Source organism: Microchirus variegatus (assembly GCF_963457635.1).
Source record: "Microchirus variegatus genome assembly, chromosome: 14".
In the NCBI taxonomy this organism is placed as follows: Eukaryota; Metazoa; Chordata; class Actinopteri; order Pleuronectiformes; family Soleidae; genus Microchirus; species Microchirus variegatus.
Window position 1 is genome coordinate 21,794,253 of NC_139815.1, and position 18,550 is coordinate 21,812,802.

The 18,550-nt window shown below is 41.8% G+C and overlaps 1 protein-coding gene across 1 annotated transcript in view; it reads left to right on the top strand.

The window, feature by feature from the left end:
• Positions 1-18,550, top strand: part of adamtsl3 (ADAMTS-like 3) — a 177,100-nt gene that overhangs the window by 19,252 nt on the left and 139,298 nt on the right. Inside the window, exon 3 of the mRNA XM_083901045.1 lies at positions 8,848-8,967. Within this exon, the coding sequence (XP_083757171.1) occupies positions 8,848-8,967 (120 nt within the window). The remainder of the gene's footprint in view (positions 1-8,847; positions 8,968-18,550) is intronic.

The window sequence follows — 18,550 nt, forward strand, 5'->3', positions numbered from 1 at the left end:
CGAGAGTTTCAAAGATGGATTTCATCTGCTACACATGAAATAGTTGCATTTGTCCATATTCATCTGCTCAGAGGATCAGAACAGAGAACTGTGATTTCACAATGGTTGATTGTCAACAATCCTGCACCGACTGCAGTTTGAAAGCCTAACGGGTCTTATAGATTTTTTTCTGACCGTCTTTCCATTACAAATATCTACTTCTTCATTCACTCACAACAAGTTGTGATGTTATTTTGTCATCATCTTGATTTACCGGCAAGGATGGACTTCATCATCACAAACATTCACATCAGTGATGTGATGCATATTTATTAGACCTGACCTGAAGCATCCCCTCATGATGTAAACAAACCTGCTCCGCAGGAGTTTTATAGTCCATCCCACATGGCAACAACTGCCCTTTCTGGTGCAGTATGTTGATCCTTTGGGATGAGGATCGCTCTCCTGGTATTATTATCCTTCTTTTGGCTCCTCTGAAGTGAGCCAGTGATCCAGCATGAGCCAGCCACTGCAGGGCGAAGTCTGTCCTGACACCGTCCTTCCCGTGGTGTGTAAACTCAATCAGGACAACTGCAACTCCACTCTGCATGGCAACAACTCGGTGTCTTCACAGCAAGAAACTTGACTAAATGCCCCTGTGTGTGTGTGTGTGTGTGTGTGTGTGTTCTTGTACTTGCGGCATACTGAGGACCAATGAGGGTTTTAGACCAACAAAGTGAGGTCATTTTGCCTTAGGTTGCTATAACATGCTATACTCAATTTGTTTTTGGACCAAAAATTTTGGGTCAAATGTTTTTAAAAATTTTGGTCGACATAGTAAAGTATGACGTTTTTTTTCAAATTTTGGGTCAAATTTTTTTTTTCAAATTTTGAACGACATAGTATAGTATGATGGTTTTGTCAAATTTTGGACGAAATATTTTTGGTCAAATTTTTTTTTTTCAAATTTTGGACGACAGTATATTATGAGTTTTTTGTCAAATTTTGGACCAAACATTTTTTGTCAAAGATTTTTTCAAATTTTGGACGACATAGTATAGTATGACGTTTTTGTCTAATTTTGGACCAAAAATTTTGGCCAAAAAAATGTCGACATGGTATAGTATGACATCTTTGTCAAATTTTGGACCAAAAATTTTTGGTCAAATTTTTTTTTTTTAATTTTTGAATGACATAGTATAGTATGATGGTTTTGTCAAATTTTGGACCAACATCTTTTGGTAATTTTTTTTTTTCAAATTTTGGACAACATAGTATAGTATGAGTTTTTTTGTCAAGATTTGGACCAAACATTTTTTGTCAAATATTGTTTTCAAATTTTGGACGACATAGTATAGTATGACGTTTTTGTCAAATTTTGGACCAAAAATTTTGGGTCAAATTTTTTTTAAAATTTTGGTCGACATAGTATAGTATGACGTTTTTGTCAAATTTTGGACGAAAAAAAAAAAATCTAAATTTTTTTCCAGCCCTTTCTGCTCTGGGGCTCTACCTGCAGACATGTTATGGTACTGCAACCAGTAGTTCTTTGTAGATGTCGTTCATGGAGTAGATATTTGTAATTGTGTTGATTTATAAAGTGGAAATTCTGGTCCTCAGTATGCAGCAAGTACAAGAATGTGTGTGTGTGTGTGTGTGTGTGTGTGGCCTATGGGTAATGTTCCATATGCAGTACACTGTGTTTAGAATGCAATGTCAAGGGCAAGACTAGAGTTGAAAGCCGTGGACATCAACACAAACACGGTGGCTAATGAAGCCTCGGATCAAACCCTCGACCTTCCAATCAGAGGACAACCTCCTCTACCATTTGCAGATCCTAACACCTAATCTTAACTTATGTTGCCACTAAGGCAAGATTTATACCATTTTGGTCTTGCGTGTACACGTGCACCTCGTTGTTACTCCTCTAGATTAAAACATTCTCATCTCAGCCTCACCCTAGGACAGCCGAACATAGCCCCCCTAGCCCCTTACCCTAACCATCACAAGTGCTTCTGAGCGTTGGTGTGCTCATTACGTCATTTCCAGGTATTGGCCAATCACAAGACAGTTGGGAAAGCCCGCGCTGGCTGGCCAATCACAACACACTCTGAGAGCTTCAGTGAGGAGAGATTTCTATCGGCTCATTTACAGCAACTAGGAGGTTTTTGACCATAAAAACAAGTTAATGTATGTAAACAGACCTCCATAACTTAAATATATGTGCGATAGGACCAATCTATGGGAGCATTAAAACATATTTTCACCTTAAAACATAGGGATTTATATGATGGAGACTTGATTGAAGTGCCCATAATGTGACTGCGTAAACGGATTACGGTCCCTATAACATCCGGAATGCCAGGTCCAAACACACTCACACACACATAGAGACAGATGCTGTAACAGTAGCAGATGCTGGATAATTACAGCTGTAGTTTCAAACTCACACAGTCACTTTTAGAGTGAGTCGCATGCAAACACCCTGCAATTAACTATGTAAATGCAACAAAAAAATAAAGAAAAGGGAACAGAAACAAGTGTCATTTGGTGAACTTGTCAGTCAGATTTCACACGTCTGAAAATAAATGCTGCTGCTCACTGAGAACTATACTGTCAGTAAAGCTTTGGTGTTTTAGGCTCTGACGGCAGCTGTGACTTCACTGAGTAACAGTTTGGACGACGAAGCAAATGCAGTCACTCCATAAAACAAGCGGTAGATTGTAGGAGATTACAGAAGGCATACATGTGTTTTCCAAATGTAATTATCGATACAGACCTGCAGTGAGGATGGAGATTTTTGTACGCATTAGTATTACATGGCATAGTCGGGGTGTGTTCCAGGATCATTGGACTTCCCACTTGCTCCCCGACCACAGTTTATTAGTAGCAGGTTAGCGGTATGGCTGCCTGAATCCTCGAGGAGAGCGACCTTTGTTCTCTCGGCTGTTCTCCTTTTGAACTCTCTGAAGTCTAAAATTGTCTACAAGGAATACACCAGGAACCAGCTCAAAGATACAGAACAAGACATTCTAGCCTCTTAACAAAAAGCTCAATATAAATAATAAATAAAATGTACACTACAGCCTATAAGGAACAATACCGGTGTCTGCAGGTACCTTTTAGTTTTATCTTTAGAGGTTTCTGGGACTCGAAGTCCCCGGTTCTTTGATGGAAAATGCAGTCGTAGACGTACATGGTGTGCAAAGCGTTTCAGATGCTTACACATTTTACCTTCACTTGTGTGTATAAATGTTAAAGCTGGTTTCCAGTTTTCACTCAAAGCCTCTGATAACCAGCTGAAGAACACGGTGGAGGATTTAGCAGCGAGAGTAACAGTGACGGAGTGAACGTGCGCCAACGTACGACAAAGACATGATTCCAAATTATATAACTGACGATGATGTTAATTCTTATCCATGGAATGCAATTTAACACAGCTTTGAATTTGTGTGTAATGACAAAACGAAGAGTCATACAGAGGGTTTGTTTCCGTTTTCCGATAAGCTTCTATTTATTTTTACTTTCATAAACTGCTGCAGTAAAATCTCAGCTCTCTGCTTTTGATCACTGGACACCAATACCCCCCCCCCCCCCCCCACTCCTGCTGTGTCACTATGCAGAGATACACATTAAATAAATAATGCAGGAAGCCAAAACCAACCCGTGTGAGTCTTTGTCCCTGTAGAAATCATGTTGTAAATGTGTTAAATGCTCAAACAGAAACAGGCTTTTGTACGTCTACACTCACGCAGTTTGACTGACTTTAATGCAAAGTGAAATGGAACATAATGGTCGAAATGTAGAGTTTGGAAATTACCTCTTCGTTCTCTAATCACCCCTCTGCTGCAATTAGACATATGTGAAGCAAATCAAATGTTTTTAAGACTTAAAATCTGTCTCATAATGTGTCCAACTGAGCTATGAAAACTGTCAAATTGCTTTTTTTTGTGTGCCAAGGCTGCACTTTAATCATTCTGTTTCTGATTGTTCTGTTCTATTCCAAATGGAAATGTGTTTATGTTCTTATGTATTTCACATTTCATTTCTCCAGCGTAACTTACCTTGCTGTTAGTTTCTTGACTCAGGCTGTTGCTCTGTTTTTTTGCGTACTTCTTCCTGACCTGGTTAATCATTTACACTCAAACCTCCTTAAAACTAAGTCAACATTGATTTTCCTGTAACGTGCCTGTGTCTCAGTCGTTTGACACGCTGACTATTTGCAAAATAGTGACCCTGTGACGCCCCCAAAATAACAGGAGGAGAAACCCAGCTCTGTCCCTGGAGGAGTTTAAGCACAGGCGACAAAGTACATCACTACACATAGGCAGTAAAAGGACATATGCTGACATGTTGCAGTTTGTCCTCTGCTGCTGTAAATTGACCTGCTGCAGCTGATGCTGTCCCCAAACTGTCAGATTCACCTCAGGGGGTCACGTGTGGAATCAGAAAGCTGATGATTTTTTTTAACTTTAAAGTGATTATTTATTTATTTAATGGGGACTTATTATGCAAAATCAACTTTTTAATCATTTAAATCCTTATATTTGGGACTCTGGAGGCCGTATCAGTCGGCAAAGTGTGAAAAAAGATGACTCACTCGTGTTTTTGGGGTCCTCCTCAGAGTAGAGGAGATGAAACACGTGATGTTGACTTCCGCACTCACTGGAACACTCACAGTACGCTAAATTCCTGTAATTGTTGTCTCGTGGAGATCCACAAAACACGTGAGAGTGCTGGCAAGGGCAGTAGTATCAGAAAACCGGAAGTCTGCAAATTCCACAAAAAGTTCTATTCTTGGCTCCACAGTGCAGCACAGAGTCCTACACAAACTTCCAGCCTCAGAGGATTTATCTGTCCAGTGGATACATGTTATATATGACGGCAATGTGCCTGCTAGAGCCTGCAAATGATCACTTTTCCAAATGCTAACTGCTGTTAGCTCCCGGTAGCCAGAAGACATGATTCTCCAACCTCCAACATATATTGTTGTAATTAACAGCTGAAACATGACTGATTTGCAGTCTGTGCATAGTCAAGCAGGCGATTTTTTTGGAAGTATCGGATTTAAATTAGTGATTTTCAGTGATTTTGACCAATATCAGACTGATACCGATACTGATCGATACCGATTTCCATCCCTAATTAATACTAGAGCGACAAAAACAAATCATGTCTCCATTACTTTGATAGATATTGCTTTTTCGATCTGATCCATAACTGGTACGACTTATCAGTCTGTCAACAAACATTTTCTACTTCTATTTATTTTCTCATTTAAAGTCTGTCACACACATTTTTCCCCATTCAAAGCGCAGGATTTGAGTGCCGTTAAATTCCTGCAGCGTGGCTGCGTTTGATTATGTCGTGATTAATTGTGCAGCCCTAAGCTCAGCCCGACGTGACACGAGAAAACCGACGCAAAACACAAGTTCTTTGTGTGCGATCAGCTGTCCTGGCTCCGGCGCTGAGGAGGCATCGTGTTCTCGAGACTCATGTGCTCTCAAAGTGAGAAAGCATGTGTACAAAACAGTCAAAGCTGTGCAGCGATAAATCATAGAGTTAAGAATGATGCAGACTGTTGTGCACAAACACGCCTGACAGCTCGGCCTTAGAAGATAATAATAAGTAATACGTTTAACTCTGTGGTTGATGTGACAAGACGACACAACTGCAGTATGACAATAACCATGACCTTGGCTTTGTTTTCAGTTTTTTTTTTTTAAAAGTGGCTTTAAGAGAATTAAAAGAGTAGCTGCTGCATGTGACCAGATGCTCAGTTGGCAACTACTAGTATTATTATTATATTAATCGTATTATTTTAAACCACTATGTCCTGATTAAAGGGGAAATAAGTAGTTTATAGTGCCATCTAGAGGAGAGGCTGAAATTTACAACAAAGACCTGCTGCTCTGCTCACCCCCTCCCTTCCCTGAGCGCTACGGTATCTGCAGCTGGTCAAATGTCGTCCTCGTCCTCTTTCTCCGTGTCAGCAGATGAGGTTCGTGAGGCGAGGGAGAGGGCGAGCTACCGCGGCCGTAGCAGACGAAGCGGAGAGAGAGGAGGCGGGACTTCCGCTACAAGTAAAGAGACGCTTGTTTTGTTCTCTCGCGTTTGTCCTTACAGGCTCCGGTAAATGTAAATGTAAATGTACTTTATTTATACAGCCCTTTACAACAATCCTTTCGGTGATCCAAAGTGCTTTACAAGAAATAAATAAATAAAGAGGAAACACATAAAAGTAATTAGAAACATGGCGTCTCGCTGCTAACAGTGGCTATGCAACCGCGGCCCGCGACCATGTTATTTTACATGACTTTTTGAAACACTACGAAAATGAAACAAAAACTATTATACAGCGACTAGACAATGCAGGAGCACATAATATGTATAAAAAAAGTGGATTTTGGGTTATATAAACCCATAAATACTACATATTGTACCTTTAAGGTAAATATGACAATAAAGCAAATTTAGGACAGATTTGAGAGAGAGAGCATAAAGTAGAGAGGGTGGAGAGTTAGTCGGGAAAAGCTAGTCCTGACACTGTGCCAGTCTTCAGACGCTCTCCAGGGAAACGCATACCAGTGCCACTTCTGCTGTGTCTTTCTCTAAGTGGCTCTAAAAGCCTGCATGAGACACCACTCCCACTAATCTTAACGGTAGATCATCTCTCACGCACACAGTTCAAGTGGCCTGGAAACACACACACACTCAGCCACTCACTCACAAAGTCTCTTTCTGTCTCCCTCGCTCTCTGAGGAGTCCTCTAAATGCCAGATGCCAGATATTTCTATCCACTCCGAGTGTGTGCAGCAACTCTCAGTCTCGGTCGCCTCTCAGCCTGAGAGTCACTCACTCATTCATTCCTTCAATCCCTTCCCGTCTTTCTCGGGCCTTTGGCTCACGCCGACTGTCCAAAAATCTCCAGCTTGAGATTGCTGCGTATAAATCACGGCGAAGCTAATAGAGAACATTGACCGTTCAAGTGGAGCAGAATTTATGACGAGTCACGGTGGTCGTATCGGAGCACAGGTTTTTCCCTCTTGTGAGATGAGTTGTTTGGGGGAGGTGTCGAGGTGTTGTTTGCCGAGGTTACTTCAAGAAAACACCTGTAAGATCCTCGATGGAGGAAATGCTCAGATTACCAGGGTTATATCACTTCTTCGTGCCGTCCTGGATGAGATATGTAGTATGTCTGATATGAGGTCCATACGACATGGGTAAGAAAGGTAAAGTCATGTAATGCCGTTATATTTTTGTCCCCGAAAAAGAAAGATACTATCACATATCCGTTTTTTATACAGACTTACTATACACAAAATAATGATAGTTTGTTGCATTTAGGAAATTTAAGAACTACAATAACAGAAAACCTTTGACATTTCATTGCTGTTTACAGCCAACCTATTATAAAGTGGAGAAAAAAACCTACTTCTATACACCTGCAAACTGTAAATATGTGGATCCAAAGATGGACAGAACAAGTTTTGTCAATATCACACTTGATGTAGTCGTTGGATGTGATGCACAAAACATTAAAACACTTTAATTTATCACCTTGATCTCTAAATAAGAGGAGGAAAGAAGAAAATAAAATAATATTTTTATTCAAAGCTACAAGTAGCCATTGCAGAAGGCCTGAAGAGACGCATGCAGCTCCAGAGCCACAGGTTACCGACCTCTGGGCCTATACGTGTGCACTTAACACCATCGACCTGGCAAATCCCAAACCACGATTGGAAGCAGAGCTGTTTTTTTTTCCTCTTGACCTAAATCTCACTTATTAATTTACTGTGCTCGCCTCAATCTATAGCTTCACTATCAGGTTTTTGTGTTGTTGTTATTGATGACGCAAGCAAAATGTGTCATTATGTGCTGTTTCAGAGGACAGTTATGAATCTGTAACGATTGGGAATTGAATTGTAATTGATCAATGTGGTTGGTCATCTCATTATAGCTTTAGTTCACTAAATGAATATGTGTGTGTGTGTGTGTGATTTTACATTTGCCACCTCTTTAGGATATTTTCTTTATTTTCTTAAGGCAAACGTTTACCTCGTCAGGACCAGTAGTCCATATGGAGACCAAAGCCTGGTTCTAATGTGGTAGAATCTCATTTTTGATAAACTGGTTAAGTGTTGGACCACGATTTGAATTGTACTCAAGTGGTTGTGGTTTACCCAATTTCCAAGAGGAGATAAATAAAATATTCTGATTCTGGTTATGGTTATGGTTAGGCATAAGGTTTCTAAATGAATGGAATCTGCACAAAACTGTGTGCGTGCGTATATTACAGATTTTTTTTGCATGATCACAGTCAGGTTTCCAGTCTTGTATAAAGTGCCTAAAAGAATACAAGAATCTAAACAGAAAATGACTTTGGTAGAAGCTGAAGTTACATTTAAAAAAAACAACAACAAAGACAAAAACAATATTACTTAATAAAAGACTTAAAGTATATGACATTTACTGTATGTAAGTATCAGAAGTAATTGATCTGATTGAAAACATACTTAGGTTTTAAAAGTAGAAGTGCAAAAAAAGTGAGGATTGAACGATGGTACCTGTTGGAGTTGTTTTTCAACAGGAAGGTTGTGGGTTCAATTCCTGGCTCTGCTAGCCTATGTGTGTTCTTGAGCAAGACACTTAACCTCATGTCGCAGTGTGTGAATGGGTATGAAAGATGTGCAAATTCTTCTTCGGATTTTTATTTGGTAACACGTAACAGAGACAGTTGGTTCGAGGAAATGTCGTGGAGTAAAAGTAAAAGTTGCTAGAAATCTAAATAACAAAGTAAAGTATTCATATATGTGAACGTTGTACTCAAGTATAGTAACAAAGTATTTGCACTTCATGCTTTGTCAGGCTGCAGAGGATCAGGCCCACAGCGCTGTGTTCCTGCCAGAGTTTGCTCTCTCACCTCAGGGCAGTTTCATGGAAGACGCCACCGAGGATCAGTTTCTCACCTACAGATACGACGACCAGGTCGGTCACAGACACACGCACACGCACACGCACACGCACACGCACACGCACACGCACACGCACACGCACACACTCTCTCTTCCCTGTTGCGTGTCAATTTGCAATCCAATTCATTAATTGCTGCTTTGTCACACTGTTGCATTGTTATATATATGTGTTTACGTTGAGGTTTATTGGTGTTTTTTCCACACGTTGCTAATTATACTGTAATCATATACATTAAAAATAATAATTCAATCGAATCATGAGGTGACCTGCTGTAGGTTAGAGTGTTTATGTCAAACATTTGAACGCTGTTCGTTTTATGGCAGTGGTTTGTAAGTATTTGATTCAGACGTTTGACGTGCGTCTGTGGCTGCGGACGTGAACTTTACTCTCTTTACATCTCACTGTCACCGTCTGAGTGTGAATGGATGTGATCCCCCACTTTCAAACAAGCACATTTTCAGGGGCTTGTTTCAGTTAGATTTTTGGCTGCATGTCATGTTTATGAAAAGCCGCCCTTTTTTCTTAAAAAACAAAGAAAAACACAAGGCCTGATTCTTCTTTTTTGGAACCGAAAACCAAAAAAAAAACATGTTGGGATGATTTTAGTTGACGTCTGAGTGAGTTCCATAAGGTGTGGTCATGAACTGATGACTGGAGCAAGACTTTCTTTTTAGACACAGTTTAAAATGATGCTTAGAAAAGCTATCACACCTGGTGTGAATGTGAGCTTTGTATTTGTGCGTTACATAGGCACAGGCATTTTAAGTATCTTCAGCTCTAATATTGTGTTCCTGTATGACTTGTGTGTGTGTGTGTGCTTTGATGATGAGGAGAGTGAGGTAATTTCATACTCTATGTTGTTGTTTGAAGAAAAAAGAAAAAGCCTCAAAAGTGTAAAAGGGGCTTGAGAGCATTTCTCTGGTTCTCATGGCTCACGGTAAATTAAAGAAGACTCTCTGTGTGGCATCACGGCTAAATATAAACCCCAAACTGCATGCACATATGTATGTTTTATGGGATGTGAGTTCAGTGACAGCTCCACATTGTTCTCCGTAGGACTTTGCAGACTTTACTTTTCTTCTTTTTTTTAATTCAATAAAGCAGCACACTGGTAAAGTGATCCTTTGGCCTTAATGAGGAGATCAATTGAAGCTGAGCGTACATTGTGTTCCGAAGGGCCTTGCAGCTGACAAATATCATTCAGATGATCCCCAAATAAAATCCAGAAAGCCTGGAGGGATTTTTACTCAGAGGAGACGCCTGGAATCTTCTTGCTGTTTTGCACCGCTCAGTGTTGAGTGCTGATGTACTGCTGTGTGCTGTGTGAACATTGAGACATTACCAGTGGTTGTTGTGTTGTTTTTGTGAGCCTGTGCAAGTATTGTGTGTGTGTGTGAGAGTGAACACAACATGCAAACATTTCAACTTATTTACTCAGCCTTCTCCCTCCTTGCCTGGTCCTTGTTCTCTGGCTTGGTTTGGCTGCCAAACTCACTCACTCCAACTATGGGCGGCTCAATATCACCTTTTTCTTGTCCGATATCGCAACCTTAAAGGTACAATATGTAGTATTTAAGGATTTATATAACCCAAAATCCACTTTTTTATACATATTATGTGCTCCTGCATTGTCTAGTCGCTGTATAATAGTTTTTGTTTCATTTTCGTAGTGTTTCAAAAAGTCATGTAAAATAACATGACCGCGGTTGCATAGCCACTGTTAGCAGCGAGACGCCATGTTTCTACCGGAGCCTGTAAGGACAAACGCGAGAGAACAAATCAAGCGTCTCTTTACTTGTAGCGGAAGTCCCGCCTCCTCTCTCTCCGCTTCGTCTGCTACGGCCGCGGTAGCTCGCCCTCTCCCTCGCCTCACGAACCTCATCTGCTGACACGGAGAAAGACGACGAGGACGACATTTGACCAGCTGCGGATACCGTAGCGCTCAGGGAAGGGAGGGGGTGAGCAGAGCAGCAGGTCTTTGTTGTAAATTTCAGCCTCTCCTCTAGATGGCACTATAAACTACTTATTTCCCCTTTAAATGTAAACCAATAGCTAATACAGTCATTTTAAAACTATTAAACTACGAAGCTGTGAACAACACATTTGGTAATTTACCACCGACAGCTATTAAGAGCCATTTCAAAGACATGATTCTCCAACTGTGTACATTGTGTTATTTACATTAATCCTATATACATATATAGGAAGTTTGGATCGTATCAGATTGTACAGTTTTCTCTATCTGATCCAGTGATTCTGACCAGTATTGATCTGATACCAAGTGTTACAGACTCATTCCTCGTACCAACCACATTACAAAGGTATTACCAAATACAGATTTAGAGGTTTTGACTAATGTTTCACAATGTTGAGGCCAAGATCAAAGCGAGCAAATCACTAAAAAGGTACGGTTGAGTGCACGCACCAGTATTCTCACTGTAGTGATTCAAATGTTCATGGTACCCAATCCTTTTGTGCACATACAGCAACTGTCCGTGTCTTTCGTGACATAATTTCACATGAATGTTGTCCCTGAAGTTCAATTATTTCAATGTGAGCAATGGTAGTGAACATTTTTTAAGTGTCTTCATGGATTCATGTCCCCCAGAACAACTGAAACTCTCGTCTACTCTTGACTTTAAAAAAACCATTACAGCGAGGCAACAGCTGCAAAGAGGTTGATGGCGACGGTACGTTTTTGTGGGCAATGTATGAATAGAATCGAGTGCATCCAGCTTTTTATTTCTGCTTGGCTTTTATATTTCTGCTTGTCGTTTAATGCTTTTCTATTCAGAGGACATGGAGGCTCCTTTTGAAATATTCAGCACGGCTCTTTTTTGTTGCTTCAGTCCTCCATGTCTCACCGGGGTGTCAGGGCCCAGCTAACTGGGAGACAGCCACGCGCTTGAGGTCGCTGAGAAATATGAAGCTTTTGTAGAATATGATGAATGTTTTAGCATGAGATTACACTCGCCAAGCACTTTATTAGTATACTTCACTCACACTGGCCAATCTTTACACATGGCGGTAGAATGCCGTTTTTATTCTGTGATCAGACAGCGCTCCGATCATGAAAGTCGCCCCCCCCCCCCACTCATCTTCTGCTAAGATTTCCAGCCGCAGACTATAGCGTCGTTAGCCGCACGTGAAGTGTGGACACCTTCAACAAGCAGAAAACCGTTCACGTTAAGCCCAATTTATACTCCTGCGTAAAGTGCTCTGCGTAGGCTACGCAGAGTCCTCTGCGTCGACGCAGAACCTGTCGAAGAGCCTCTGCGTCGTCTCCAGGTGCACGGAATATTTTTTAAGTGTCCGTCACTCCGTCAAGGGACAACGGAGACGGCAAGAGCTGCGATTGGTCCTCAGGACAGGCCGAGCGAAGCTGCTCTGTGCCGGACGAGCGTCCACAGAGGGCGGAGCTAAACACCGCCGACTTCGTCGCTGCCGAACTATAAATACGTCATATCTTAACACACACAGCACATGTTTAGACTCTAAATGGCCAATTTCTCGCCTCAAATTATCTTAAAACTGCGTTCCGGGACACAGAAAAGTGACAAACGGCCGCTGTTTCAACAACAACAGTCTTTCTCCCTCGGACGCCATTGCTCACTGTAGCCAAAAGCACAACAACCTTGCGCAGCGACCCCTACTGATCAGGCGGGAAATTGCAGCGCCTATCCGTCACCACGACGCAGAAGTATAAAGGCTCGAGTGGTCTACGTGGTGACGCAGACGGATAACGCATTACGCAGTCGGAGAAGTATAATGTGGCCTTTAGCTGTGCCACCAACGTACTTCCACTCACGCAGTTGTTGTAGTTGGAGCGGAGGTGCATCGGAGACATTTACACTTCTGTTCGGTGTGATCACAAGTACCCAAAGTGGTATCGGTTAACAATCCGTCCTCGGTGCGTCTTGGGTGTATTTACACCTGCACTTACAAGCGATCTAACTGCAAGCTAATCACAGAAAATGCATTTTAATGACGGGTCTAAAGGGGACCACTGAGTAGGGTCTGGATGTACGTGTCTACTTTCCCTGCTGCTGGGAGTCCCTGTGCATCTGACCCTCCCATTTGTTCGGCTTTGCTGCAGTTTCACGGCATCAGCAAACCCACGATAACCATCACAGCAGGGGGGAGGGGGGAGGGGGGGTGGTCTGCTGAGCGACACTGATGTGGTCCTTAAAGCTTTCCAGTGCTGAAGCAGTACTATGTGTTTATCACTGCCACAGGAATACAGACACAGTATATTCAGCACAGTTTGTCCGTGGATTAAACATCGCAGTGACGGATAGTGAAAGATGTCAATAAGAACCAGGGATTCTCAAGGATATATCACACACACACACACACAGTCACTTAGGAGATTGTTCTGAGGGGTTTTGTGCATTAACACAAATGTCTCTCTGGACATTGTGTGGGAAGTTTCTTGCCAGTTTGTTAGTCTAATGTCTACATTATCCAGATCAACTGAATGGGTCCTGGTTCCAGGGATGTTTTCTTCCAGAGAGAGAAAAAGAGACCGACTGAGCTGAAGGTAATTCATTCAGAGCCTCTATTCTGTTATATTAGGGACCAAGTGCAGAAAGTACAGGTTTTTTGTGTTTTTATTCATAGAATTATGATTTTAGAACCGCAAGTCACTCTTATGCCATATGTCATTTTTTCTATCAGGCCCAAGAGGCCAGATGGGTATACTGTGTGTCGTGAATCATCCCACTCAAAGTTGTGCAGTGCTTTCATTGATCTTATTATTGTCAGCAGAGACACAGTGAGCAGCCATGTCTGAATGTTGCCGTGGTTATTTTAGGAGAGTAACTTCTGGAAAAACGCATCAACTGAGTTTAAAAAAGGACGCTTTACTTTGCATTAGCCCGGATCTCCTTGGCAGATGACGAACATTTAGCATGTGTTTAAAAAATACTTACTGTAACTATCATGGGCTGTTTGGAACCGCTAGTAGGACTTTTGCAGAACAAAATTAATTTAAGTTTTTCCCAGAGGTAAATCATGTCAGAGTAGTCACACTCCCGCAGCAAAAAAGATGAATTAATTAGAGCAATTTGAAGGAAATTCAATGTTTTGGCCGTCTGGGAGCAGCAAGGAACTCACTCCCGACCACATCTTTTACCCTCACGCAGCCAATGCAAGATCTTTTACAGTAGAGTCTATTTTTAGTGAGTTTTCCATTAAACACTGCATAATGACTTGTCTAAAATGGAACTGGATACCTCTGAGGATCACTGGCGTGCCGGATGTGTCGGTGCCAGAAGGCCTCTTCACAGAAAGCCACATTAAGGAAAATAAACTTTGGATTAATCAGGATGGTGGAGTGCGCAGACAGATGGATAAAGTTGACGTGACACATAGTGAGAGGAGATGATGTAAAAGCAAATGCTACCGTTAGTCACGAAAACCAAACCATGTTGTGCTAAACATTGGAGCTATCCTTTAAGACTGAACTGTCGAACGCAGAGAGGTGTGTCTGTGAAACGGTGAAAAGCAAAAACGGTTCAACAGCAGCTACAAGCTACAGCGCACACCCTGAAATTAAACTATAAATGAATGATAAAATGGTCAGTATTTGACCACTCATTCACCTTATCAGTCACACTACACAGTAAACGATAAAATAAATGCATCTTAATAGATACATATTTATGGACATGACATCATCATGGGAGCGTTTCTCCACAGAAGACAAAGAAAAAGACGAGTATTGGAATTCTTGACGAGCTGGAGGCTAAATACTGTATAAAAATGGGTTTGTGCACAAGTTGACAACGCACTTTCCTCGAGTCTCTGTACTGTGGAGGATACCAAGTGATGATGCCGCTTTGGCTTTGGCAAAGATGGATTTAGAGGCTGAGATGGTGAGACTGGAGTGAAGGGGCAAGCAGCAGGAGCAGAGGTGAAGGAGGGAAGACTCACAATCTTTTGAGAGGGTTTTTTACAGCATCAAAATTTGGGTGGAGCCTCGACAGTGGAGCTTGATAACTTAATGACTTCTTCAGTTTTGGTTTGTCCTTAGGGTTTCCTGCATCTCATGTAGCTGCCAACAAGGAAAGGGTTTAGTGCCGTGAAACATTTCCCCTTAAACCACTCAAGTGTTGCTTTAGCAGTTTGCCTGCAGTCAGTGTCGGGCTGAAAAGTCCACCTTTGTCCTTGTCTCACTTTTCCAGGAGACTGACAGCTGCTTCCCGGGAGATTTCTCCATTGCTTGATGTCACCACTGACATGCTTCACTGTAGAGATGGGTTTCTCGAGAGCTCTGTGATGTTTTATTTGCACCACACATGGCATTTTCCTTGGGCTAAAGTTCAGTAATAGTCTTAGACCAGACTACTTTCTTTCAATTCTACCAGATGCCTTTTGGCAAAAACCATATGAACATTTTTATGTTTTTCTGGCCACTTTTACAGAGAGCCCAGAATCACTGACAGTGGTTTCATGGACAGAGTTAACATCTTGGTGTCCTTTCGGATTAATGTTGCCCTTACCTGGCCCGTACATTTTGGTGGATGGTTTGCTCTAAGGTTTGTGATGCTGCATTCTTTACATCCATTTTCAATAGCTGAATAGCTGCATTTTCCTCACCGAACCTCCGCAGAGTCCTGTCTGTGACCTGTGTGGTGATCTCCTTGGTATTTATACGAACCGCGGAGAAAGCAGAACACAATTGAATCATGAATCACCTTAACAGATGGGACAGGAGTAGAGTCTCCACCTGCTCAGCCAACCTAGCGCTGGGTTACTAAAACACTTGATGGGTCACTGTGTCGTGTAGCTGGTCGCTAAGCGAGGTTCTACTGTCCTCAGGGCGTCCAGAGGTAAACACTACAGTTTATTACCATGGTTTCTGGTATTCGAGTGGCCAGATCAGATGGATTGTGTTGGAGTCAAAGTAAGTCCAGGTGGAAGCTCTCAGGTGTAAAGACTACTGTAGCCTGGTTTTGTTTGATTAATGAAGTGACCTGGATCATGATCCAGGTCTGCTATTTAATGCAGCACACAAGCCGTTCATTCAGAACATTTGGGATATTATGTCGTGATCATGCTCGCTATACTTCAGAGTGATATATGAGTGTTGAGACAAAGTTAATTTTCAGAAAATAGGGCTCATCTATAAACATCTTCAGAGCTCTGATCCTTAAGCGGTTTCGTAGATTCAGTACATGTGTGCATCCTCCATTCTACACGTAAGAACATAGTGAGTGTGTGTGTGTGTGTGCGTGTGTGTGTGTGTGAGAGAGAGAGAGGGAGTATATTGGTAGTGAAGCTGGATAGAACTGTGTTGGAGCAGTGTTTATAAAAAGCTGCCAGAGTTACCACAGTGTTCCTGAAGGACCAGAGGGGAAGCAGCTGTGGCCCCTGGCTCTTTCAACTTAGCAGATGAAGCTATTTCACACACACGCACGCACACACACACACACACACACACGCACGCATGCACACACGCACTCACGCACGCACGCACTCACACATACGCATGCACACAGGTGGCTATGGATTAGGAGGTTGAGCGTCATTGACACATGTCAAAGTGGAGGCAAGATACTGTGGGGGTTGAGTGGGTGACTAATGTTAACTTTGTTAAGTGCTCATTAAGACCATATAAATAAGTTACCAGGGGGAGGAGACATCTCTTAACGTAGCTTTCTCCACCATTATCCCGCTGTAAACTCCCTCTTCTTCGGCCTGGTAACTTCGGCCTTGAGTAAGAGTTTCCCTAATTCATTTAACAGCGCCACCCCCTGGCATATTGATTATCGTATGGCACGAGGATGGACGACGATATACATGTATCGCCAAATCGATATTTTGACCCACCCCTAGTCTCGTGACCAATGACTGCAGAGGATATTACGCTGGGGTTGCGCAGTATCCAAATTTTGATTAATGATTTGAAACTTTCTCCACAGTTTCCCTGGGTCTGTGGCTTTACTGTGACTAATATAAAACGTTTATACACGGGGCTCAGAGCGAGTGCTAAATTAAATTAAATGAAAGAAAATTGAATGGTAACTATAAACAACAACGGCAGCAACAACAACACAAAGAGAACCGTCCATTTGTTTATTTTTAGGACTGTTTCCCAATAAGATACTGAACCACTGCCCTTTTTCTGGGGAAGACGTGTGAATCTAACTCTTAACTTTTTTAACTTTAAACCACAGTCGTCACTCTTGTATTCTCTGTGGGGCTGAGGGTGGAGGAAGACGCCTCATTTGTGCATCACTTTGGCTCCAGTTAGGCAAAAAGCTCAGGAGAAAATGGTCACATGATGATGCCACATCCATGAACTTCATTATCAATGTCATCTCCTCGAAAAATTGTTTTCACCTGACCCTGTACATTTCATTGAGTTACAGTCATTTCCTGGATATGTGATCTAACCTAATCTACCCAACCCACACAACAGCTATAATATCTGATCATCACCTTTTAAATGAATCATTTCTGTGATGAAGAATTGCTGGTCAACCCTTAATAATCCATTATCTATCATAAATATGTGAGACAGGTGAAGGAGAACGTTCTGATTGTTTTGATATTTCATGAAATATTTGAACAATTATTATTTCCAATAATAACAATGTGAACGTGTGATGTTTATTCCGTAAAAGACATGAAAACAGGACAATAAAGGCGCTCACACTACCTTCATCGTAGAAATGATACTTTTGCCGCAGTACAACTTAACATTCAGCTGAAGTTGTCCCAGATGGTAAATATGCATGTGATTCAGAAATAATGTATTTTCGTATTCGTGAATTCTGGGCCAACGACAAAGTTGGGGCCAATTAGATGGCAGGAGGGGAGGACAAACATCATAAGAATGACCCAGCATGCATTAGCATCCTTAAAGGAAGAAGGGAATAGTCTGAACTCTTCTTGACCTGTATTCTGCATTTAAGCAACTGTTTTCTTAAACCTATCGAAGAATGAAATACGTTAGAGTGAATCTTCAATCGTGAAATTCTTATGCTGAGATCAGACTATACATAAGCCAAATGTAGCCAAATGATCCAGCAGCAGACACAGTGTTTCAGGACTTAATGACTGCAGAAATGGATCGCTGTATCCCGTGTAGTGTGTCATCTGGGACTCGAGCCGGTTCTTGTCAGCGTGCGAGCACAGCTGATCATGTGTCGGCACTTCAAACGACCACACTTTACACAACCGTCCCTTTAAACTTCAGTGTTGTTTATAATGATTTTCGTCACAGTTGCTGCCATCTTTGCACCCCCCCCCCCCCCGTTCCTTCCAAGGCCTCATTTCTCGCTTCATGAAATTCATGAAGTCAGTGTAAAAAATGTGTTGTTTTTCGATCAGTGGGTATTTCTCTCCGCAGTGGCCGTCTCGGTGTCTTCTCCTCTTGCGAAAATAGTATTTACTGCTTCAAACGGTCTAATTCAATGAACAGCAGACTTTCTCGGGAGACAATGCAGCTTAAACACAGCCACGAGCAATTTGTCCCGACCATTTTGCCACATCAGAGTGAGATGGAAAACAAATTACAGACGTATGAATTCTGACTTCACCCAAATATGAGCAAAAATTGGAAAAAACAGAATGATACCATGCACAA